Source organism: Syngnathus scovelli, chromosome 6 (assembly GCF_024217435.2).
Source record: "Syngnathus scovelli strain Florida chromosome 6, RoL_Ssco_1.2, whole genome shotgun sequence".
Lineage (NCBI taxonomy): Eukaryota > Metazoa > Chordata > Actinopteri > Syngnathiformes > Syngnathidae > Syngnathus > Syngnathus scovelli.
In genome coordinates this window covers 14,787,385-14,814,248 of record NC_090852.1, presented here as the reverse complement: position 1 = coordinate 14,814,248, position 26,864 = coordinate 14,787,385, and the positions used below count along the sequence as shown (strand labels likewise).

The 26,864-nt window shown below is 39.3% G+C and overlaps 1 protein-coding gene and 1 long non-coding RNA gene across 2 annotated transcripts; one reads left to right on the top strand and one right to left on the bottom strand.

Annotated features, from left to right (window-relative positions):
* Positions 1-378: 378 nt before the first annotated feature.
* cmip (c-Maf inducing protein) lies at positions 379-26,140 on the bottom strand. The gene is made up of 21 exons (XM_049724261.1): positions 25,157-26,140; positions 15,246-15,371; positions 14,230-14,280; positions 12,940-13,101; positions 12,519-12,560; positions 12,011-12,073; positions 11,765-11,845; positions 11,420-11,523; positions 10,849-10,953; positions 9,363-9,806; positions 8,249-8,314; positions 6,186-6,212; positions 6,049-6,097; positions 5,864-5,971; positions 5,675-5,791; positions 5,340-5,480; positions 5,102-5,149; positions 4,867-5,013; positions 4,340-4,445; positions 4,159-4,229; positions 379-3,679 (listed from the first exon to the last, which is right to left on the bottom strand). The coding sequence occupies exons 1-21, from the start codon at positions 25,472-25,474 to the stop codon at positions 3,626-3,628; spliced, it is 2,430 nt and encodes an 809-aa protein (XP_049580218.1). The 5' UTR covers positions 25,475-26,140; the 3' UTR covers positions 379-3,625.
* Positions 24,415-25,505, top strand: LOC137840383 (uncharacterized). The gene is made up of 2 exons (XR_011087000.1): positions 24,415-24,942; positions 25,019-25,505. It is a non-coding gene; the product is annotated as an uncharacterized lncRNA (long non-coding RNA).
* Positions 26,141-26,864: the final 724 nt, after the last annotated feature.

Sequence of the window (26,864 nt, the reverse complement as noted above, 5' to 3'; positions counted from 1 at the left end):
GCTGCACACAGCTATGGAGACTATTATGTTATTTTCACCTAAATAGTGGGACTGAGTTGAAGTACAATGAACGGATGATCCGCAAATAAGTACATAGTTTAGTGGTAGATCACGTTTATTTTTTCCACAGTTTCCCCATACGTATTTCTTTTTTTATATTTTCAGTGAATGAAGTGGAGACACCTCTCCATATTATCCAACAGATGGCGCTGTCCATCCCTTAATGCCTCGTAACGATCCATAAAGATATACAGTATTCACATTTTATATCAATAAAATGTTATGTGCATGTCCGTGGACAGTGGTTTGTGAAAAGCTTGTCATTAGAAAATAAAGACTTTTGTATGTAATAGAAAATGAACACTTACAACTAGAACATACTCACAGACAATTTATTTTTGTTTAAAATTATTTTACATCATGTTGAAGATTTTTTTTTATTACAGCCACAGAATAGTAGCAGCAGTAATAATAATAATAACAACAATAATAATAATGATAATAAATACAATAAAAGTAATAACAATAACCCAGTAAGCAGATCAATGCTGAGAAGGACTAAAACTAAAAAATAAGATGACCACTCTTTCCAGCTGCCCCCCAAAAATACAAAGGAGGAATGACAAAAAATAAATCTCTTCAGGTTTCAGTCAGATTTCAAAACTGAGATTTGCCCAATCTAATAAGATCCTTACATTGAATGACCCAAACTTCTAACTGCAGAGCATTTCAAAATTGTACAAACTTGCTGTTTGTTGGGAGTTTAATAAATCTTATTTCTTAGGAACATAATTGGAAGTGAACATTTAAGAAGAAAATGATTGCCCCACATTTACAAACAAGGCAAAAAGTAGTAGCCTCTATTCGGCCACAAAGAATAAGCTGTTTGATGTGTTTCTGAGAAAGAGGAGCAATCTGAAACACAAATAAATAGCGTGGCTTAATTCAAATAACCAGAACCTGTAAAATTCACTGATTATCATTAAAATATTCTTTTTAAATTGACAAAAACCACAATAAATAAAACTGACACAGTAGCAGGGACCACCGTGATTTTGGCTGTAGTTTATTAATTCATCACGCAACCAGTAGATGTAGCCACAGCAGTATGTTTTCAAACACAAGAGTGGTTATCTATTTTTTTTTTGCAACCAAAGCAAACTAGAGATAAAAACAAAAAAAAACAGTTGAACTGCAATATTGGCTAATGTGGCGCTCCTGAAATAGTCAGGTAACAAAGGTTACAGTATTTTGTGGGAGAAATATTATATATATATATATATATATATATATATATATATATAAAATAATGGGACTGCATTAGGTTTTGTAAATAATGATAACAATTACAGTACATGACAAAATGTGTCATGGCTTGAAAGGATGACGGGGGGAAAATTGATAACTTTAGTTCAGTACCCAGCCTCAGATAGTGATCAAACCCTTTATCACGATTTCAAAACTTATATAAAATAACCAAAATGAAAATATCAGATGACGTCGAGACACATACATGCAAAACAACCCTGAAAATATGACCAACAAAATTATCATTAAATCAGTAAAGCCAGAAACTTAAAATAAAAAAAATGATGCTTTGACAATTTTGATTACAGTGCACTTTTGTGTGAAACAACAAAACAACCGCAGAGATTGCTAAATGAAGGCAACACCGGCCCACTGATGGAGAGCCATGATTAAAACAGAAAAGAAAAGCAAGAAGGGTTTAAAAATGATTCCAATACAAGAAAGAAAAGAAAGACTATTTACAATTATATGTACATTATACAGGATATGAAAGTTAGTGAGGATGCGGATGGGCCAAAATTTACTGACCAAACAGAAAGCTGCATTTCACCAAATAAATAGTAAAGTAAGTAGAGGACGGCATTGTATTTTCTGCTGAAACTTGCTTTTTTCAACAGCCTGCAGGTGGCACGTACAAAGAAAATAGATGGAGCCAAAGGGACTGAAAAAAGGTAGACTTGACTTATTTTGTCTCAACGTGAAGCCGCATACATGAGACAAAATAGGGTGACTTGCAGTGAGCCAGGGCGATTACCACATAATGTCATGTTACCACAGTACACAGGCAACGCTTTGAGGGAATGTCGAGGGACAATTATGGCCAAAGGTTGCCCCCCGCCCCCCACACACCTCCCCTCGCCCAAGTCATTGTCCTTAAAAGCCCACCTCAATAGTATTTACATGAATTGTGTCCCAACATCTTGCTTACAAATAACCTTACGAACACCACCGATTTCAATACAGCAGAAACGAGTTTTCAGTATGACCTTGACAGGGGAGGTCAGACTGTGCTTTTGCACGGGTAGCTCACCATGAGATCTGCTGCACCAGTGTAGTGAAAGAAGCTCATGTTGGCTTGACACAACAAGACAAAAACAAATTTGTTTGGCAAGTGTCCTTTCTCCGTGTCCAACAGTCTCCAACAGGGTCCAAAAGACTGAGCTTATGAAAATATACAAACTCTTAGCTGGTGACGTTTCTCGTATAGACGTGTACATAAACTATGTGACCAGCATGGCATAGTACGGAGAGATCCATGTACGGGCGCGCTCGATATTGGCTTCATGTGTCAAAAACAAGTTCTCAAAACAACTAAAAAGAACAAAGTCTGTGTACATCTAAACTGCCAGGATCAAATCCCACAGAGTAAAAGAGGCTTATAAACAACAGGCAGTCCCAGACTGCCAAGCTACTGCTACACAAAAGTCCTATTATTAAATAGAAATGAGAGCGAATCAGAATGTACACTGACAAACTGAAAAAGGGACATATTTTGCTATCACGGTTGAATTTTCCTACTCCAAGTTGTTTGTCAATTGTAATTCCTGACATTCATCTTCATATAAACACACAGTATATGAAATTGCAGATGCCTGGAAAAATATGTACTGTATATTTCAGTTGGTAAAAACCTTGCCTTTGAATATGTTTGTAAATGAGGAGCAGGCACAGTCTTACAACTCGCAAAGGCAAGCACCGTTCCCAACCAAAGTCTTGGAAAAGGAGGCCTCGGGAATCAATCTGGATAATGCAAGGGGGGGGGCTGATGTGATTAAAAGGAAAAAGTCCGCTTAAATAGCTACATCCTGGATTAGGGCAGAGAAGAGCTGGAATGTACAGTAAGCGTTTCATCACGTGAGATCTACACGAGCCATTAAAAAAATGATAAAGAGCCTTCGGAAGGTTGGGAGTGGCTATCACTCTCTGCCACAGAACATCAGAGTTGGACCGGTTCAGAAACAGATTACATATGTGACAACATATTACGAGGATATACATAGAGAGAGTTACAGTATCGCAGGTCCTTGAACAACCTCTGATCACATAAAAAAAAAAAGGGTCCACTAGTAGTAGCGAGGGGAGCAACAAAGTCCACAAAGCTTTCATTGTCGGAGAAAATTGGAACCTTCCTTCCTGGTTATGGCGTCGTTTGTATCCTCCACTCACACACACATTAAAGTAAGATGATCCTGATGATTGCTGTCTGACATCATGGTCTAATGATGAAAATATCAGATGATGTGACAAAAAAAAAATGTTTTCAGAGTGGCTATGATTTTTTTGTGAGAGTCTGCTTTCCCACACAAGGTGCGGTCGATCACCAAGCCTCTGTGTACCGAACATCCACGTCTTTCAGGTTGGGCAGTTTGGCCTGTGGGGAGTATAGCGCATAAGACGTTACAAGCCGACCTTCATTTCTTCAACTTTGATTAAAAAAATTCAAAAATTTTAAACTGCAAAACTTATCATGCATCACTGAGCACAAAAACTCTGCTCCTCAAGCGAGCACAAACATATTGACAAGCTAACAACAGCCATGTTCCTGTCAACAGGCATGTTTCTGCATGTTTCTGCTCTAATCATTGGCCAGCGCTATGCTCCTGCTCACTTTGCTCTCAGCCATGTCTGGTAGTGATCAGCAAAAAATGCAAAAAATTGCAAAAAAAATCTGACTCATCTGATCTAGGATCACATATGAAAGTGTGCCCAGGTCAGATTTGAAGAAAACAAAATCGGGATTGAGACTTAAAAGCAAACTACAGGTCGCATATGGGGAAAAAAAAAAAAAACAGATGTGACCTGCGGTGTGAACGTAGCTTTTGTCGTTATTCGTGTTGTGGCTTGTTTTACCTTGAGGTCCTCATATGTGTCCGCTGTAAGCTTGGTGCTGTTCATGTTCAGACTACACAAACTCTTCATGGCTGAAACAAGCAGACAATTTGTTGAATGGTTACTATTTGTACTATTCGTACATATTCTCATTGAAATCTTAGAACAACGGTATCATGCGTATATCTATGTGTTTTCTTACAGCTGAGAGCCAATAATCCAGCATCAGTGACAGGCGTCTCACACAGATTCAACACCTGAAGGCAAGCCAGGTGCTCCGACAACAACCGCAGCCCCGCATCCCCAAACTGTGGAGATAAAGAACATTCAATATGTGTACATACTTTATTGAATGTCTGTAGTATTTTCTGAATTGCTACAGAATTGAAATGAAATTACTGAAATAATGTCACGTGATTATTTTGCAATGAAAGCCTTCAATAATTTACCGTAGTTTCCGCACTATAAGGCGCGCTGGATTATAAGGCGCACCTTCAATGAATGGCCCATTTTAAAACTTTGTACATTTATAAATCCATATATTTGGACACGCCTGCTGTAGTGGCTCAATATTGGTCCATTTATAAGGCGGCTTTTGAGAAAATTGGAGGTTTTTAGGTGCGCCTTATAGTGCGGAAAATACGGTAGATGTAAATTTATCAGATACATTTCGCTCATCACAACAATAGAGAAGTTCTGATTGTTCCATGTGAGCGCGTGGGTTTGTACCTGAGTGGACCACAAGTTAAGTTGTTTGAGCGAAGGCAGCTTAATGAGCTGCTCGGCACAGGCACTGGTGACGTTGGTGAAGGCCAGGCTGAGATTCTCCAAGTTCCCAAAAGACCCTGAACTCAACAGGCGAGCCAAGTCTGCATCCTAAAACACAGCAAAACGATATATTGAGGTTTACGCATATATGAGGACAGAGTGGCAAAGACGTTGGAGCTCATCGGTGTTATCTAACCGTGGATTTGGAGGGGAGAGTCAGGCGGGTAGGGCCTCCTTTTCTTTGCTGTGAGACAGGGAGGGGGAAAAAAGATAGCGTCAGTACACATGACCTTGCAAGAATATTTTCAGCCAGCAGATGGCGTGCGAGTAGCTTTAGCCAAACAAAGTGTTAGTCACCGAGTTGACTTTTTTTGAATATCTTAAAAAATACTTTGATATGTGTGTCTTTAAATGCATAGGCAATAGACACTCACCAGTTCTTTGAGTTCCCGCTGTCGGTCACAGAGCTGTTCGTACATGCGGAGGCCCACCTGGGTGCTCTCCAGGGTAGAGATGATTTGCAGCTGGGTGTCCTTGTTCTCGATGATGTTGTACTCCAACATCAGACACAAAATCTGGCCACACACAATTCAACGTTTCAACTAGATGACACGAGGGCAGACCGCCACCATGGACAAACTGTTAAACTGTTGGGTTGCCCTCAACAAACAAATCTTGACCAAAGCCTAATCATGTAGAGTGTGAATACTTTATATATTTAACCAGACTAAGAGAATTGCATTAGAATTAAACATAAACATTAACATACCTCCACCATCGTCTGGTTCCCACGCAAGGCCAATAGCATGCAGGGACCGAGCTTGTTCTCAGCCAAAGAGAAGAGGAACTTCTTAGTCTTGTAACAGGAGCCCATCAGGATATGAACCTGGTATTGAGGAAGAGTGATGGGATAGTTGTAGATGTAGTCGATGACGTTTTTGAGGGTATGGAGACCCACCATACTGGCAAAAAGTTCTCCATCATCATCACAGGCCACCCCTCCAGGACTATAGAGCTGAAACCAGCCATCTTTTCCTGAACGCACGCTGAGTAGACAGGAATGGACCTAAGGTACAAGGAAGTAGTTCAGGAGTGTTCTCTGGATCATTGAGGGGCTTGACACTGGGTTGAACAAAGTCTCACCTCCTGCCTGGGATCCTCGGCAAACCTCTGAATAACATATTTCAGTTCCCTATTCAGACGGGGGATAAACAATAAAGTTGGTAAACTGGATTAAAGTCAATATTTTTATATCCACTCGGGTTATATATGATACTTACTTTGTGAATTTGGCATGTGCAAGGGCCCTGGGGGGAAGAAGAAAAATGACATGTAAGTGTCTTCATGGAAGCATTGTTGAATATTTGGAATTGTTTCGCGTACATTTACGTCATCATTTGGTTTGAGCGAATAAGTGGTTGCTGATGATAACCATTTTTTGTAGCCTGCTAGAGTGTCAAGAGAAGTTTTACAACAAAACAAATACCACTTTCACCTCTATTGTGTGTGTGTTTAAGCTTATTTACTTAATATTGTGCACAGAAAACTTTCTTCGTGGTTGCATTATTGTGACTAATAAAAGAAAATGACATCATGTACAGTCATTTGTGATGATCTCGGGAACTGAACGAGAAATGAACTAGCGAGGCAGGAACAATAGGCCCTATTCACTAACCGTGCGTCAGCACATAATGTATGATTCATCAATATCTTCGTACGTTCGTGAATCACAATACATCAGCCTTCAAACACAAAATGTCAAACGCACATCTTGTACCCAAGATGCGCAATGCATTGAAACTGCAGTCCTTTATGAAATCCATCCATTCAATCTCTAAAGCGCTTTTCCTCACAAGGGTCACGAAACTGGAACCTATCCCAGCTGGAGGAAACCCACGCAGGCACGGGGAGAACATGCAAACTCCACACAGGAAGACCGGAACCGGAATCAAAGCCTCAACCTGTGTGTAGTGATTGACTAATCGTATCCTAATCGTTACTGAGGAGTATTGTTGATTTCCTCATGACATCAAAAGCCATCGACAAGGCAACGATGATGCAGATGAGTCCCAGTGTGACGGATAACAAGTCATCTCATCTCATCTCAACTGCTTAATGAACCTGTCAATCTGACACCTCAGGAGCTACATCCTTGAAGTCGCTTAGGGTGGCTTCAAGCATATTATAACAGGATCCCTGGGGAACGAGGCGTGAACTCTTCAGTTCACAACCCCCAGGACAAGAGGCCTGAGAGACTACAACCCACGTCAGCATTCAACTTCCCAAAGGAAACGATGGTCTCAACTTTCCAAGGTACATCCAGCAAAGTATTATGAACTTGATTTATGTTGTTGCGTACGGTCTATAATTATGATTGGGCTGAGGTTAATGAATTGGAACTAAAAGGTCTTGTTTTATGATGTTGAATTGTTAACCACTAAAAATCGTAACTTTTATTTCATGAAGTATTGCGTCACATATTTGTTTTAACGAGAGGGATGTTTTCCAAGGTTGTGCACACATTTTTAGATTTATTTTTGTAGAAGTTGCAGTTTAGTACTTTGGCACTTTGAGGAGGGTTTGGACGATTATGGTTCCGATTTCCGTTCTGGTTCCTAACGATTCTTAGTTATTTTGGGATGAATCGTATTGAATTCTTTGTTCTTGTCACAAACATTTTGTAAAGCTTAATATGAGTTACTCAAAGGGCTATTTTGACCAGTATATTTATTTGTATATACTTATACATTTTTTTACAAGAGCTTTATTTTTTAAAACCTCAAGAAAATATATTGATCCAGCAGTTACTTAAAACATGCTTCTGAACACAATTGATGGGCTAACATAATGTTGCTCCTTCTGGTGTGTCCTCCTTGGCCACTGGGGGGCAGTATAATAGGCATGCAAACACTAACAGTTACTACTGTAATATTATTTATTTTCACAGAGAATAAAGAATATCTGCCTATGAGGATCTGTTGCGTAAAGGGTTATAACAAAGTGACTATCAGGGCCAAGCCCATTAATGGTGTTTTCCATTATGTGTTATCTTGAGATAGTGAGGGCATTTATAAAGCCTAGCTGTTTGATTTAAAAACAAAAAATGCAATTCTCTTTAAGTGTTCCAGATTTTGAAAACCAAATTTCTCTGAAATGCAAATTTAAAAACCTCTCTTCTCGCTGTATTTTTGCCACATTTAAAAGGTCTGAATTTTCAGTGATCAGTTAATGAAGTTGTAATTGCGACACAACAATAACCATAAAAATGTAGTACAGCATTGAGATAAATGCAGTATGGCAATAATATGATGATGATTCAATTTTAATGAGTGTGACAACTCACTCTTTTGGAAAAGGGATGGGCTGCAACAGACTGGCCAACGCAGGTCTCCAGTCGTCATAATCCGACCTGTCACACACAGAGAGAGTCATTAGAGGAACAAAGGTAAAATACGTAAATTCTGGGGGTTGGATGCTGAACGTCGAATCCAGGACAAAAGGTGCGGTTGAACATGAGCTGCCGAGATGACGCAAATCCACAGTGCTGACTTGACAGAAGATGTATCACTTTACTGGGAGTGAAGTAACACCGGGTTCTTTTTAGTTAACAAATGATGAAGCCTAGTCTACATATGTGGTTACAAGACCTCCACCTTCAAAGAAAGTCACAAGCTCCACTTTCACACTGTGCGATCACATTCAGCACTGCTTGAATAATTTTCACTCGGTGACTTCAGTCATACCAATATGTCACCTTCGTTGAGTAGAAATGACCCTGTATAGTTGAGTATTTATTTTACTGTATGTACACGAATAGACAAGAGCTGTACCCCCAAAAAAACGCCATCTTTGCAAAACAATGTGACATTCAGAAGGTATGAGTTTAAAAATAAAATATTGCTGTTCAGTGAAAGTAAGTCTGTCCAATTCTGGTTGTAATTATCCCCGCAAAAAAAAAAAAAAAAAAAAAAATGTTTTTTTAGAGTTTAAAATTAATGCACATTCTACATTTACTACAGTTCTATACTTTTATACTGGCGACCAGTTCAGGGTTTACCCTGCCTACCGCCCAAAGACTGCTGGGTTAGGCTCCAGCACGCACGTGACCCTCACATCGAAAGAGTTGGAAACAAAGAGTTGATTGTGTCTGTTCGTATTTGTCTTCTAGCCGAATTGGATGTTTAGTTGTAAAATCACAGGAAAGAAAACAACTAAAGATTTAGCGGTACCACTTTCTCTCTCCACTGTGTTGTGCATGTAAGAGGTAAAAATTATTATCTATAAAAAAAAGTTCACATACCAAAGTCAAACATAAAAAAATATGATCTAACACGAGATATTTTCCAGCTATTAATCTGACCTGGCGTTATATAAGGTCCGAGATCATTTACTATAACAGCTATTATACCATTGGACAATGTGATAAATGATTAACTGATCAGTTTTGAAAGACTCACAGCATCTTGAGGATGAGAGCAAAACAGCCAAGCACACGGTCCGCCTGCGCAGGCAGCTGGATGGACAGAGTGTTGACAGCCGGGCTGACCAGTAGACAGTCGATGAGGTTGGGTTCACTGTCGTGCTCGGACTTCCGCTTTGTGTTGGCGGAGTTGTTGTTGCGCTCTAACTCCACCAGGATCTCGCTGGAGTTGACGACAGACGGAGGAGGCGAGAGAGGCAGGCTCGGTGTTGGGGAACATATGGGAATTGATGGTGGAGGGTTTGGGGGAGCAGGAGGAGGTGGCTGAGGAGGACTGGGGTTGGAGGAGAGGGGGAGCAGGGTGGTTGAAGGTGGCGTTGGAGGCTCTGGGCGCAGCAGGCGAAGAGGCATCGGAGGTTTGCGGTCATTCTGCTGCTGACAGCCATTTCTGATCTCCTTCAGACTTGGAGAGTTGTCTCGACTGGAGAGTGAATGGCGGCAGAGAAAAAAGAAACGTTGACAGGGCTTAACCTCAAACAATGAACAAATGCATACAAATTGAAGGAGGACAACACCCCAAAATTGTCTTTACAATAATGTATCTACTCCCACTAGTCTAAAAAACAGCATTCTGATTAATATTGTGACCAGAGACCTGGTAATTGTGATGTCATTTTCAGTCGACAGCAAGTGACAAAATGGCCACCACCTGGGATGGATAAAAACGTGGATTTTTGTCTGTTTAATACATACTCCACAAACTAAACGCTGCCTTTCAACTTGTTGGGCTGCACAGAACATATTACAAAGGAAACATGAGGGTTGACTTCCCCTTTAACAACAAATCTGAAAAGATGAGAGCATTGAGTCAGGGGACGAGGTACCTTAAGAACTGTACCTTGGAGGGTTGGTGTTTCGGAAAAGAAAAGAAAATAAACAAAGATGTGTTTTCCTCTAGGGTAAATGATGTTGACAACGGCAACATTGATGACGCTAATTGTGCGATTACATCCTATGAGGTGTATCTTAGTCTTTGCAATGACTCATGGAACATTGGGCCTGGTTTATTAAAAAAAAAAAAACATCTACAAACAGACACAACCAATATGTGGCTGAATTGATTTGAGTGATACTGTGCGTGTTAAATAGTGCAGGTCATTGTAAACAGGTAATTGTCAGCTATACTGGAGGATTGTAGACAGCTCATACGTCATATATAAAAAAAAAAGTCAGTGCAAGTGAAGAGGGTTATAAATTGAAGGGAAATTATATTATAATCATATTAATTACATTATATCATTGAGTGTATGTGCAACAAGAAAATATATATTATTTTTTATTTCCATGAATTGTGTTGTCTTAAAGTACTATAAGGAAATTGAGGAAAGTGTGAGCTGGAGGTTATCTTTTATGATGCTGACCTTCAGGATTAGCATATTTTAACAACTCGAAAGCCAGATCCATAAAAAGAGTTAAGAGCAGTAAAGATGGAAAGTAACTGTGTATGCGCACGTCTGACTAACCTGTTAATGAATTCCTCGTAACATGAGTAAATGGCTGCAAGGCATACGGCGACCAGGTTTGGCAGGACACGTGGGTGAGGACACTGACCTGTTGGCCCGTGCATGCTGCAACACAGTATAGGTGTGACACATTGTCATGTATTCAAATTTAAAAATCAGATGAATGCACTGGAAGCTCTAAAAGACATTCCTTTCTGTGACAATGATTGAATTCCGAATTGCTCAAACTGACGCCATTCTAAAACCCATTTTATTTACTGCATGATGCAATCTTTAAGTGACATTTTACCATGAACTATCCTGAAAAAGAGAGGTTAGTAGGCTAAAATAAAATAATTTGTAAAGTTAAAAAAAAAACCATCGGGAATAAATCGTTTTTAAGGTGAAATTCACCAGATCAACTCTGCAATAGATTTTTCAAGCCTTATGTGCTAAGTCAGTCATTTTAATTCCGATCCATGATTTGAATCAACATTCTGTTATTTATACTGAATACCAGGTAAGTCAACTTGACCCAAGTTCCATAAAGTCGGCGGTCAGCCTTGAATTTAGTGACTAAAATATTTCTAACCTGTGAACAAACTTCTTGACAACTTCCATTCCTGCATTCAGTTCATTCAGGGCCAGGATGTACTCCTGAGTGAAGAGGCGAAGTCGAGGGCACTTCCCAAAATCCTGCAAAATTAACACAAACACAAAACCTTGAGCATTCTGACTGAATAAAATCTATTAGGACCAGACAGTGAGTGCATAGAAACTCATCACATTCATTCCTGCAAAAAATCCTGCAAAATCCACACAAACACAAAACCTTGAGCATTCTGACTGAATAAAATCTATTAGGACCGGACAGTGAGTGTATCAAAACTCATCACATTCATTCCTGCAAGAATCTTCTGAAAGAATAATTTCTCACCATGTTGTGTTTGAGGATTCTCTGGACCACAGGAGTGAATACTTCAATAACAACCATGGAACGGGGTCGCTCGCGACAATGCTGTGAAAAAGTCAGGTACATTTTAATTTATATAGCGCCAAATAATGAGAAGGTTATCCCAACGGAAAGTAGATATGACACATCAGATTGGGCAGTAATGTCTAATAATAAAACACTACTGTGTGTTCAATGCATTAACAGCTCCAGGATAACTCATCACCTCACCTTACAGAAGAACTCACAAAGATCTGGGGGCGGGTGGTTGTTTTCTAGAAGCGGTGCAATTGCCTGTAAATACAGACACAAACCCAGACACAGGTAAAAACAATATTCGAAAGAGGACCAGGGAAATAGATACACCAAGTCAGCGTTAAAATTACAAAATTTATATATATTTTTTGGGATGCGGGAGGCAACCGGAGAGCCGGAGAAAACCCACGCAGGCACGGGGAGAACATCCAAACTCCACAGGGAGGGTCAGAGGTGGAATCGAACCGGCACCCTCCTAACTGTGAGGCGGACGTGCTAACGTGATAACGCACGCACGCACGCACACACACATTACAAGCTAAGTGTGCTCAGATGCCACCAGATCATCAAAAAATGTCAACTCATTACAGTCAGTGTCATCACTTTTATATATAATTATATAGTTCTACTGAAGCAAACTAAATCAGACAAACACTCATAAACACCCATAAAATAGAATATGTTAATGTGTGACCACTCTTACCACAATGATGTTCTCGTGATCCTGTGTGCTGAGATTAGAGTTCTGAGGGCGAAAAGAGGACAAGAAAGATATAAATGAATGACAGAAATTAAAAATGTCAGAGAGTAAAATGACAGACAGAGACAGAGACAGAGACAGAGACAGAGACAGAGAGACAGAGAGACAGACAGACAGACAGACAGACAGACAGACAGACAGACAGACAGACAGAAAGAAAGAAAGAAAGAAAGAAAGAAAGAAAGAAAGAAAGAAAGAAAGAAAGAAAGAAAGAAAGAAAGAAAGAGTGCATTATGCCTCTCAACACCTGCAGCAGTTGTTTCCGTTCCACAATCATTTGAAATAAAGACGAAAAAGATTTTAAAAGATGGTAAAAGAGGAGGCCCTTGGTCTTTTACATATCATTGTGTATGTGTTCTGCTACCTCAGCCAGCAAAGTAGAGATGATATGTAGAGGGGCCTGATGGATGGACTCGTCCTGCAGCGGTGAGGTCAGAGCCATGTCCACGAGCGCTCTAATCTCCTTCAGCACGACATCCCAGCGGCTTGGATTGTTCAGCACCTTACGGTATTTGTAGATCTTTTTCTACATGGAAAATAAGTTATACAAAAAAGCATTTGTGGATTAACACTACAAACCACCACCACCACCATTGAGAAACATCAAGGTCTTTATTTTTGGTTTGTTATTCTCCACATATGTACAGTTGTTACTGTGCAATCTTTTAAGAATTGGGCATCAATTAATTGAATAATCACATAAAAAATTGTTTTGCATTTAAATGTATTGCAAAACATGGGGGGGTCATTCATTGCTTCTACTTGCCAACTTTATAACTTTACTATATCTATATAATTTATTATAATTAAAATCTCAGGGGCGGCCATTTTGTTTTTGCAATTTTTTTTAACATACAGATGCTCAAATACATTTGTAGAATGAACATGTATAACAGATCAGAGCAGAAATTTAAAAATGTAACGCAGAATTTAAGATTTGGTCGAAGGTCACACCAAAGATCTTTTCTAAATACTACACAATGTGCGTGCACTTTTCTTGTTAGAAACAAGAGGCAAGACGTGTACACATGATTTCATCTCAGAAAAAAAAAATAGGAAAAAGTCGAGACGAATGATTATTTTGCTGCCTGAAAGTCACGTCTTTGGAAATATGGTGAAGAGAGAGCATATTTTTGTTACTTTACACAAACCTATATACTTTTCATACTTTTTTTTACTCATCATGTCAATCAATGTGTACACATTCCTATTAATTTATATATTTTATCATGTCAATCGATGTGTAAATACCCTTAATAATTTATAGACACATAGTTATTCAATCAAAAACACTGCCAGCACACACAGCTTGGTAACTTTTCCATTACACATAAGGCACAGCTCATTAACGTCATGACACATAGATACAAAACATTCAGTAGATAACAAAACATTCAGGCGATAACAGAACAAATGTCTGCCTTATGAGGGTATGTTTTTATTTCTTCTCCCCTCCCTTTTCCTGCTTGTGGATACTATAAAGCCTTCTGACCGGAACTATGAGGTTGTTGTTTTATCTGCTGAAGTGCATGGTGTACTCCGACCCAAGATCTTGCAAATAAAGAACCACATCTTTGTTTTCCTTGCTCAACGACGGACATCTTGAACAAAACGCAACAATGGATACCAAGATATTTAACATTTAGCCGCTTACCTTCCACTGTAAGGAATGAAACCACTGGTCCCTTAAGTAGCTGTTAGCAGCCTGCAGGAGCACACAAAATCAAAGACACATCATTTATCACATCATAGTCAGAAATAACGAACCGACAAACGAGAAAGGTTCTTTGGGTAATCGAGAAATGTATGTTAGATTTATTAAAGACTCTGGCCCACATTATTCCTTAAAGTCATTATTTCTTCTTTGCTGCAGGTAACTTTGTGTCTAAAGAGTGTCATTGTTAAAAAGGACCTACCTTTAAAATTAGACTTTTTACTTGTGTTCGTGTGTGCGCGTGCATGCGAGTTTCTGCACTTAGTTTTTGAACTTTTTAGTATATTTACTTCATAAAACTTCAGGGAACTATTTGTTGAAATTTTCATTGAATCACATTTATAAGAGGTGCTGACCCTTGGGAGTCCCTACAGTTTTTATTTTGTAACTTTTCATTTTTTGGTCTTATTTTAGAATAGACATATAATTAAAAAAAAAAACAGAAAGAAATGACGTATATCTGAATTGCTGTTATTTAATTAACATATGCCCTTTTCGCATTAAAATGTGTCGGGTACATCAAAAAACGTATGCCAAATTTCTCTTTTTAACTGCAAATGAATATTGTGTTAAAAGATCACTTATCGGCCTCCTTACCCATGAATAATTGGTATCGGTATCACAAATTTTCAAAAATGGAGATAACAAAAGATTGACTTAATTTCACATTTGAAGGGTGGGCCAACTACAGTATTTGTAAACAAAGAAAAAGTAAATTTTCCATAAACTCCCTTTGAAACACGGCGTAATTTCTAAAAGTTAATTTACATAGACAGTTTCAATCTGAAACAAACAATTGTAGGTCAGCTGACGTCATGGAACAGATTGTGGTTAACAGAGGTTTCACTGTTTATAGAAGACTTTTTGGTCTTCAAATCGTAATCAATAATTCTGGTTTGCAAACTAACCTTACAAATGCGAACAAATCCCTTAAACATTCTAACGACAAGTTTTACCTGCAGCAGGACTGTGCCACCAGGGAAGCTGAGCTGGACACAGTACTTTGGTGCATTGTCCCATGACAGCAGCTGCAAGTCCTCTATGGAGCTGTAGGACAATGAAGTCTCCATGTAACCAGTGGGCTGTGGACAAGAAAAAAGAAAAAGACACTTGAGCTGGACGGACCATGTAGTATTTATGTTTACTGGCTGTCATCTGGAACACAAAAAGAAAATCAAATAATAGACAAAAACCAAAACATCACGATACGGATTTGTCTTCGTCAACTGTGATGATGCTAAATCTACTGCAAGCAAAATCATATCTGGGGAAGAAGAACTTCAAGCATGGTCACATTGAACAAACTGTACACACAAAACTTTGACTCCACGTGAGCCAGTTTAAAACATCCCCAAAAAGGGATGTATGTTGTATTGGGCAAAAAGTACTGTTAGGCAAAAAATATTACATAATTCTGATTGTATGATAATGTGAACATCACCACCGGCATTTTTTTTATTTTTATTACAGACCTCTATGGTATCTGGTATCACTCCACTGCCTCCATGTTTCTTCTCTAAACAATCCCGTCTCTGACCTCCTCTAGCACGTACAAACACACACACACACACACACACAAACTTAAACTCCAGTCAACACAAGCCCATTTGGAAAAAGCAACCAGTGTCTTTTTTTTGTTGGCCTGACATACCACCAGTGTCAGGTAGACAGGTGGTTCTCTTTATTTGCACCAGTCCTACTTTGAATGGTGAAACTACACACAAGCAAAGAACAAGCAGCTTGTCTTTCATGTAATGTCTGCAGGAAGTCAGAACACGGCCACACACACACACACACACTCGGAAAACCCTTCAGCATGTGCTACTATACATACGACAATAAATGTGCATCGCCATCCAACAGGTGAACTCGGTCTTTCTCTCTCTGTCGCTCTCTCAAGGAAGTGGAATATTAAAATTGTAAGATAATATATGACGTGCTCGGTCGTCAACAAGGAGATGGATTGTGGAATAAGACAGCAGATGGGGTTTCGATTTTTTGATAACCCATTGAGGTTTGCCTACTTCTCCTTCGATTCTAGATCTCAACCTTGAAAACGCTGTCTTTTCTTCCACCTTTGTCTTCAAGAGAAAGCTTTTGTTTTCCTTCCATTTTTCTAAATCTCTGGCTTTCCATCAAAGAAGAAAAGGCAACATAATCTTGCTGCCTGCTCCTCTTTCCCATGCGTTTCCATAGAAACAAGATGGAGACGGATGTATTCTTTTGTTTGTTTCCAGAGAAAAATCGACCAAGATGGGGGAAAAAAAAAAACACATATAAGCACAATGGCACTGAAGTGATTAAGTAAGAAAACAATCCCTCAATAACTTATGATTACTAATGTGTTATCATCACTGTAGCTCGACCTTGGAATGTGTATCTTTAACCATTTTTGGAAAAACAATGTCTCTTACTTACGTATATGTATTTTCACATGGCCTGGAGTGCAGAACAAAAAGTGCCATTGAAATAATACATTTTTAAATGCCTTTTTTTTTTTTTGTGAAGAAATTAAAATTGATGCATTTAAGTCCCACCCTTATTTAATCATCCATGTAATTCCTGCACAGCACAAGTCAAAGCTAACCCAAGTCAAAGCCTTCCTCGAATACACTTCTTTTTTTCTTGCAGTTTTCTTTGGTTGTAGTTTACAATACTAAACAGAGGTAATATGTGCTATGAACTAAATGACAAAGTCAGGACGCATAGCTAGTACAAAGGAAAGAGGAACTGGGGTCATAGAGGAAGCCAGATAAGAGACACAACTGAAGAAGAGTTAAATTGACTCTTGGGACCTATGACTATGCTGCTTCTGTTCTGTGCCAGGAAGAAGAGTTTGCATGGATAGTGATAGACAAACACTCAGATTATTGAAAAGATTTAAAATTGCAATCGTGTAAATTTAAACTAGGTACAATACTACCGGGAACTGCAATATATTATTTCTAGTACCTTGGCAGTCAGGGTACTAAAAGTGACATGCTATTAGGAGCAACTCAGGGTTCATTGTTTTGCTCAAGGACACTTTGACATGGTCTCAATGCTTGGGGATCAAACCTCCGGGTTGAGACAATCAAAATAGTCTGGGCCCTGTATGAAACTGTCTCACTCAGCATTGTAAGCGGATACCACAATATTAACATAAACCACTGCTTTCGCACACTACTAGTTCTACCTACATCTCGTTTTTACTCGCTTCGATTCCACGTGACTGTCTAAAGAGGTTTGATCATGGACCCCAATTTTTTTTATCATAAATACATTTCCAAGTATTTTTTTTTTTTTTTTTTAATGGGACAAAGCTAAATGACTAGCCTTAGTGCTAGTGATTTGATGAATTTCCATGACCAATATAAAGGCGTCAGATAATAAGAAGTCAGGCCGTTTGATCTGTAGGACTGCTTTTTTTTTTATTATTATTTAGTATTACACATAGCTGGGATTGTTTTAGCTGCTTTATCACGCTTATATCCAATTCACATAGCATCAAAATGACTTAATCCGTTGCCCACACGCCAGCAGTACGTACACTTCTGCCTTTTTATAAAAAGATTGTTTTAATAATAAGAGTTCTAAAAACATATTTAGTGTTGTAGAAAAAATGTTATAATAATAAAAGACTTCTAAAAACATATTTAAAGTATATACACTTCTACCTAAAACATTGTTATGATAATAAAAGCTCTTCTAAAAACATATTTACAGTAAGTGTGTTATGTTATTCAGCCGTGCTTTGATTTGAGGTAGGGTGCTTTATTTTGAAGGCCGTTTTCAGGCGATACTACTTCCTGTTTTACGTTCGTGTACATACACGTTACAGGAGTACAGCAGTCAAGAGAAATGAACGATCACATATGTCCTTTAGGACAATGTAGTATTGCTCCAAATGTTGGTTTACATTCCTTTCCGCTAAGTCTGTTAAATAAATAATCAAATAACATATTTGTTGAACACGGTTTAATTATGTGCAAGTTATCCATATGTTAAAAAAAAAAAAAAATCTGGCTCTGCACTCCCTCCTGGCACTCTCTTCAAAACAGAAGTGCAGATGGAGGAGCTTGACCAAAGTAGTGAAAAAGAGGGTACGTTGAAACCACTTAGACTGTCTAAATGTTTAAAAAAGAGGGCAACTTTCAACCATTTTATAATGCTTAATGAGACTGTGTTATGGGAGCATTAAAAACATGCACAAATGCAACCAAATGATAATAATGGAAACCAAGAAATCAGGGTAAAGAGAAAAAGAATACTTTTCAACGTTGATTTTATGGAGATGTATTATACACTGGTGCATATTATGCATGGTATTTCTTTTAAATTTCTCTTAACAGACTATCCATTCGCCCGACGAGATTACTACCAGACAACTCCATCACTTTAATATTGTTTTGTTATAGTACTCCATTTATATACTTCTGTTTTCTTTGGTCAAAGGTTATACAGAATGTCACATGTATTGATACATAAAACACACAAGCAGTTCTGCAGCCACTGTGTTTGCAGCACACACACACACGGAAAACCACAATCATCCTCACGGGTAAAGTTCTTCCTGTTCCTGTTCGCAAGCAACCATTACGATTCCACACCTTGGCTACCTTGTTTTTATATATACAAATATTCCTACGTGTCACTCTTTCAAATTGATTGGTCCCTCTCTGTGATACACACGTTGATCAGACATGCTCATGACATGTTATATGATATGTTTAGGGACAGTTGATTACATGCTGGTCTCCCTCGTACGACGTCCATGTGCCATTTAAGCGAATGTTACTTCTGCATTAGATGAGGAACTAAATTGTTGATCATGAACATGGAAAAAAAAAACACGTTGACGACTGACAAGCGACAGTACCCAAACACGTAAAAACAGCCTTCTGAGCGGCAAGTTTGTTTACTGCGGCTTGAGGTTTGCTATGGTTGGTTCTGCCATGAGAGATTTATGCCAACAATGTTCAGTTCTTGACTCGCTCGTGTGAGAAAATTCGAGGCAGTTTCAAAATCCACATTTAAAGCCGCAGTGTAATTTTAAACATTCGACCAGATGAAGAAGTAATGCAACTAGCTAAATAAGAGGATGAGTCAAAACAACACGAGTGAAAACATTCACAAGTTCATAGATTTTCGTACATCATGACATTTAGATAATTCAAATAATCACTGTCAATTAAAAGTTTTTTTTTTTTAAATGCAATTTCAGACAACTAAGGAAACGTGCAAAACAAAACTGGTAAAGAAGTCATAATCTGCTCCTGGAAATTCACTTTTTTCATCCCGTCCAATTTCATGAATGAAACCAAAGACAGACAAAATGATGTTACTCGATCGCCGCTCATAATGCCTGCTGGAGTTGATCTATTTTGGAATATTTTATTTCATTTAAGCAAGTGTATTCTTACTTTACTTACACTTATTCTAGATCATTCATTCAGACTCTAGATGAAAAGTTCAGCGCTTAAGAAGTGCAGTCCAAATTTTACGTATCATGTTTCATATGTCGAACAGGTAAAGCCACATTTTTGTTTGCATTATTTTTGATAACTACACTTTAGTTTGTGTGATTTCTTACTGATTTACCGTATAGTAAATACTTAAGTTTGAGCTGATGTTGTTTATTTTAATCACGTTTAATTAATAATGGTGTGTGTTTGTTTAAAAATACATAATAAAAAGGGCATGAAATGTACCGCACATTACAATTTATATTATAAGGGGACTACATTTAAATAAAAATCATTCAGCCCTAATGGAAGTCTTTTACTCACTGTCCTGAATGACCTCATTTGGATGTTAATGGAGCATTTAGTTGTATAGAGCTCCGGATGTTGCCGTCACGCATAACACAATGCGGTGTGCCAAACGTAAACAAAGCTGCTTTGGCAGAACAGTGCTACATTATTGACAGACTCTATGTCCAAGAAAAAAAAAAAAAAACTAAACAAAAAAAAAAAATCACAAACAAGACAGTCAAAAAGCGTAACCCATAGAACTGGGCACACAAAAGTGCAACTCTTAGTGTATCTAGTGAACCCCACTCAGTTTCAAGTCAAGTCAAGTCAAGTCAAGTCAAGTCAAGTCAAGTCAAGTCAATGACAATTCACCCAAATACAAATTAAAGAGGACCACTGATACAGTCAAACTTTTTAGCTGCATCGAAAAAGTACAAAAATAGTGTTGTGCCCCTTCTATTTATACCCAACTTCTGGTAAGCACATAAATCAGTACCGTGTTCATTTTTAAACACAAACTGGTTTTCAGAAGTTGTTATATATTCTTGGTGTTTACCTAATAAAATACACTCTAGAACTTTAGATAATATACAATCGGTCTATAATTATCCGAGTTTGATGCTGGTATTTACATATTTTTTTCATTAAGTACTGGCACTAGTATGGAAAACATATCGCTCCTTTGAGTAAATGCAAAAAAATGGTAGACAATAAGTGACAGCAAGCTGGACAAAAGAAGTGATAAGCACTCGAAAGACTACCAAAACAAAAACCGACATGTCAGAAGTGGATAAAGTCGAGGGATATGTGACCAGACAGGCGATCACTGGGGAGAAAAGTGGTGTATCGATCGCACCCTACCACCCCAAGGAAAAAAATCTTCACTGCACCAGTGTACTGTCCCGTTAAACTGCACACTTATTACATCTAATGAAGGAACTGTATCAAAACATATCACTGGCGTCAAGCAGAAACTTTGTTCTTCCAAATAGTCACTTTTCAAGACACCCCAAAAATAGCAAATTTGTTTAACCATTAACATTCATCAAAGAAAGAAAGCCATTTTTAATACTTGGCTATTAATTGTGTGGTCTGATCAATAGTAAGGATTTTGGGGAAAAAATATTAAATTTACTTAATTGTGACTTTTGTAGTCTTCGTTTATTTGCAACTTGTGTTTTTTTTGGGCGTGGTGTGTTATGTTTATAAAATGTGTAACAAACTGATTCGGAGGGAATAGATAGACGTCACATGCTTCTTTTTCTTTTTTTTTTTGACATTTAAAAATGCTCATTTAGTCGCTCCAGGATTTCACAAGCTATTTCATTTTTCTATTATTACAGCAAACAAAGCCTGAATTCGTGGCATTTGCAGTTTTGTCAGAAAGGTACCACCATGTTTTTTTAACCTGTTTTGTGTAGTTAAGTGCATTATGACGACACTGAGTTATATTGTACAACCACTATTGAGACTCAAGGTAGTCAAATGCAATTCTCCTATTGTCAATTATGTGGGGTAGACATTTAACCGAAAACAAACCACATAAATGTGGATAAACATTTGCAAGGAGCCTGAAAAGTACTCTATTCTTATGATTAACTGACAAAGTGATGAAATGAAAATATCTCTGTGATGGCTTTGTAAAAGTTAAATAGTAATGTTCCTACTATGAGCCCCTTAGGCTTGTGCCGCACCCTGTTTCCTTTCATCTCAAGCCTTTTGTGAGCCCCTCGCAACACAGGAAGCGTGCGCTCGCTCTATCACTCTTACGTAAATGTGATGCGCATTTGTTTTTTGATGGCAGACTTGACAATCTTTTCACATGGACAACTTTCACACAAACACCATGCCTGGTTTGGGGTCTAGCTGGATTTGAAAAAAAAAGAAGAACATCTGAAAGCTTCCTTGTTTTTTTTATATATAAATGACTACTACAATATTTGGGCTAACGTCACAATTCGTAAGTCTGAAACAATCAGAAGAACTCGTTTGCATGCCTCAACAGGCAGAGCTATTCGCTACATTTAAAAAAATCCGGATTAAAATGGCAACGCACGGACGATGTCATGACGCAGATATACGTAATTTCCGCTTGTTACTTTCTACCAGAAATCAGCACAGTCATAATAATAGTTAATAGTTGGAATACAAATGGCCACAGCTCGCTAAAGTCCAGCTATGGTGGGTTATATATTTAATCATGTTTTGATTTTGGTCCTATTTACTCCTCTGCACAGTCCAGCTGTAATGTTCCAGACAGAATTTTAAAAAATAGGAAAATTAAGCTAAATATAATTATGTGTCTCATGTGATTGGCTGGAATAGTCTGCTAGAATAGGCTCCGCCTGCGATACTCGTGAGGGTAAGAAGTTGGGATGAGGTATGTATTTATGTACGGGGGGGACGGAGGGAGGGATGGATGGATGGATGGATGGATGGATGGATGGATGGATGGATGGATGGATGGATGGATGGATGGATGGATGGATGGATGGATGGATGGATGGATGGATGGATGGATGGATGGATGGATGGATGGACGGACAGACAGACGTGAACGTACAAAAAGTTACAGAATGGAGCTCCAACCGAAGAGACCGGTGCCTCGGGCGGGGACTCCGCTCACGCCTCGCTCACACTGGGCGCCGAACAGCTGCGGCGCGGTGTCTCCGCGGAACGCACTGCAACTCACACCGGCGGCGATCAACTGCATTGTGTCTCCGGGTATCTCCGCCCACGAGACCACAAGATCACGTGGGAAGAGTGGGGGTGCACGCTGAAGAGTTGAGTTCACGCGATAAAAAGAGAGTAAAAGAGAGCTATTTGTAAACAATAGCCATCCTTTCATTCACATTGATACGCTTTTGGGACATTATTTGGCAAACTCCGGTGTGAGTGAGGCGTGAGTGAAGGTACTTGGATTTCTCCTGTTTTGATGGATGCCAGCATCATTTTTTTAGCATATTAGATTTTGGGTTTGTGCAAAAGCAATATAAGGTATGATACAACTTGAATGAAGAAGTGCTTGGGAACTCAAACAAGCTGATGTTTTTTTTTGAATTCTGTAAAATTGTCATTTTGACAGTTCACGGTTTCTTCCCGACAGTGAAACTGATAAAGCGCAAAAACAAATGTTTATGTCACAAGATCAAAATATTTGAATCAACATGTTTCTTTTGTTCTGACAACAAAGATTCCTAAGAACTTGAAAAAAGTAATGGAGCACCGCAATAATGTGCTGAGTTTCTGAACAGAACGTTCCAAAATACTGTTCGGTTATTCAGACTGCACTTTCTTTTTTTTTTTTTTGTTAAATAGGTTTCATTACATAAGAGAAAAAGCAGACATCTATACATGAAAATGCAGAAGTTGAATGAAAAGAACTAGGAATATGGATTGAATTGGGATTGGAACTTGGACCTGCAGTGTAAACCCAGCCTCTATTGCCCATATTAGAACGTGAGTGTGATTATTTGTCTATGAACTGCAACTGGTGAATTAATGGATTTTAACAAATAACTATATTTCAATTATCCGGATGATTTTAGTGAGTTTAAAGCGTATCCCTGCTGACATCCACCGCTTCCCCTAACATGAGGGGAACTACCGTATTTTCCGAATTATAAAACGCTACTTTTTGCACAACGCCTTATAGTCTAGTGCGGTTTATATATGGATTTTTCATGATTATGACAATATTGTATCATCTGTGCATATTCTTTTACATATGGAAATTAAACATTAAAACACCTGCTGCTTATAGTCCAATCCGGCTGATGTATACAAACACAATAGGATTTTCCCCAAATTTTAGCTGGTGCGGATTGTATTAAGGTGTGTCATATAGTCCAGAAATTACAGTAGCTAAAAAAGCAACTGGCGAGTTTGACTCCTCTTGAAGAAAAGACGAGATAAGATGAATCATTTTCGCACTGTTTTCCGTATACCAAGAAAAGTGGAAGACACTGCACAAGATAATGCCGCTTTACATGTTGCAAAAGCGTGATTAATCCACAGAGGGCAATCAGATTTTTTATTGGGTGGGTAGACACCCCAATTTTGATGCAAGCCCTATTATGTATGTACCCTGCAATTGGTGATCATTTCCGGGTGTACCCCGGCCCAAAGTTAACTGGGATAGGCTTCGAGCAACACTTACGAGGACAAATGGTGGCCAAGTAGATTTCAAATCTATTTTGTCTCTAAACACAATTTTCCTGTATTCAGGCACAGTGTTTATGTCCAGACATGGTGTTAAAGTTACTTGCAAAAATAATAATAATACTTTCATGGACACAGACTGTATTTTAATATTGATATGACGGTCCCTAGTCAGTGTGGCACAGGCTTTGATTTCCCTCAACAAGATATATGGTATGAAACTGAATTACAGACTTGAATAGCTACGTTCACATATCATTTGTATCTCATCACAAGCTGTTACTAAAACCCCACTCTGTCGGACGTACGTTTAAGTTAGGTTGTTGGATATGAAGGAAGCATGAAGCCATCCATCTAATTTCGTTACTGCCAATCAGTGCCACGGTGGGTGGGGAGATGGACTTCCGAGTTGACTTTGGACCTAACCTAATCAACAGCCAATTGCAGAGCAAATACAGCCAAACACAATTAAAATAAAACCCGTTTTTAAATATGGAATGAAGCTAATGAATCCTAAGAAAATCTGCAAACACACAAGAAAGGCCAGAGCAACATTCAAACCCTGATTTGAACCTCCAACCATAGAAGTGTGAGGAGGTGTGCCAGACAGTCATCTACACTGTGGGCCATAAAGGAATATTGAAATGATGTTCAAAGATTGCCAAGACGAAGGCCTCGAATTGTATCGTGGACCCCCCAGGCGTGAAAAGCAAAATCCCCCCGAGCTCCAGGTATGGGCAAGGTGTGTCTAACTAAGAAAGTGAGCTCCTGTCAAACACAATGTCAGTGCTATCAACATGCTGACACGCTGCTTTCTCGCCAACTGCGTCAAACAGATTGTGCACAATCTTGGCGTTCGTCTGCTGCTGCGTCCAGACAAGAAAAGACAAACACCAACGCTGCCCGTGGAATGCGAGACGCAGCATTTTCAAATGACACACGCACACTCGGGGTTAGAAAAGGAAGATTCTCACGGTGGCGGAGGTCAGGCTGCTGTCCGCGAGCGTGAGGTGATGCGGCTCCCATCTGCGCAGGAACTTGGAGGTGAGGATCTTGCTGAGGAAGGTGCGAGGGTGTTTGACCACGCACACCTGGATGTCTCCTTCGTGGAGCAGCTTGTAGCGCATTCCGCTGCTGCTGCAATGTTGCAGGCTCCTCTTGCACGGCCCCGCGGCAACTTTGGCGTTATTATTCCCCTCCGACATGTCCCCCAATAAAGGCTTGCTTTCCTCGCACTGATAAAACTGGTTGTTGTGCAGTTCGTTGCCTCCGCCGGCGCTGTTGAAATCCATAATCCAGAAATCCAACCTTTTTTTTTTTTCTTCCCTAAAACGCGGAGCGCGTTCGCTTGGCACAAGTCTCCAACACAAGACACCTACCTACATGTATATGAAAAATGAGCAGTGTCTGATCGAGCTGGGGGAGGGGGTACCTACCTACCGAGTGGTGCTCGAACACGACTAATTACTGGAAGGAGACGAGGCCGAGACGGGCGCTAGATGAGCCGTCGAGCACTTTTATGACAGGATATCCACACAGGGTAAGGTTTTGACGAGACACTGTAAACAATCCACCATTTTCCTCCCCACACAATGCTCCATGAAATGTGTCCGCGGTGCGCGTCTCGACTCCCCTCCCGCTGCCAATGAGCGATTCAATATGCGAGGGCCATGGCCTTATCCATTCGCTCCGCCGCCGAGCCAAAACGAATAATCCAGCGAGAGAAAGACGGGGAGAGTAGCACGAAAAGCAAAGAAAGCTCCAATTGCGGCGGGTCTCGCTTCCTCCCTGGGATTTTGTGCTCATTACAGGCTCACTGGCTTGGTTCCCTTTTATTCCGTATTTTCCCCCCTACCTATCTTGCTGTAAATGAGCCAGCTCTCTCCAGCAGCGCCGCGCCGATTGGTCGCAGCCGGTTCATGTGATACTGGACTGACGTCAATCGGGTATGGGGAGGCGAGCGGATGAGCCTTCTTCTTGTGTCTTTTGCGCTTGACTGTACGCCGAAGGCTGCATACTCCTCCACCACCTCCTCTTTTACTTTCGCCTTCTACATCCTCCACAATTCTCTCAAGGCGTTTGATTAGAATGAAAACCAGTTGCGTTTATATAGAAAAATGGAAGGATCCGAGGTTAAAACAATGGAATTCCTTCATTATAATCACAATCCCGAAAATATGGACCAAACACAGGCAGCAAATAAAACGAACGTAATTACGCATCCATAGAGGTTCTGGTTTTATTTATCTGGTTAGGTGTTTTTCTGTCGTTTGTTACTAGGAAGAATTTGTGGCCAATGATACCCATAAAAATACACCAGGGGCGTGCACCTGAAAGGGGGCATCCACAGCCCTTTTCCCCATGCAAAGCGCCCAAGCATAAAAACAAATCACATTCAAAGTTGACGCAAAACTGCAAACAGGAAACCAACATAAAGTGCAATACGTTTTGTGCATGTGTTCACAAAAAAACAACAACAACTCAAAGCTCTTAACAAAGCGTCCTCCGTGTTTCACAGTGTTCTTATCTTGGTCTGCTCTCTGAACATGTTCATTGGCAGAAAAAAAATTTGGTCGTTCTATAGGACATTCTCTGAGAAGATTTGTAGCTTGTCAACATGCAGTTTGGCAATTTTCTAATAATTTATTTTCAAAAGTGGTGTCCTCCTTGGTCATCTCCCAG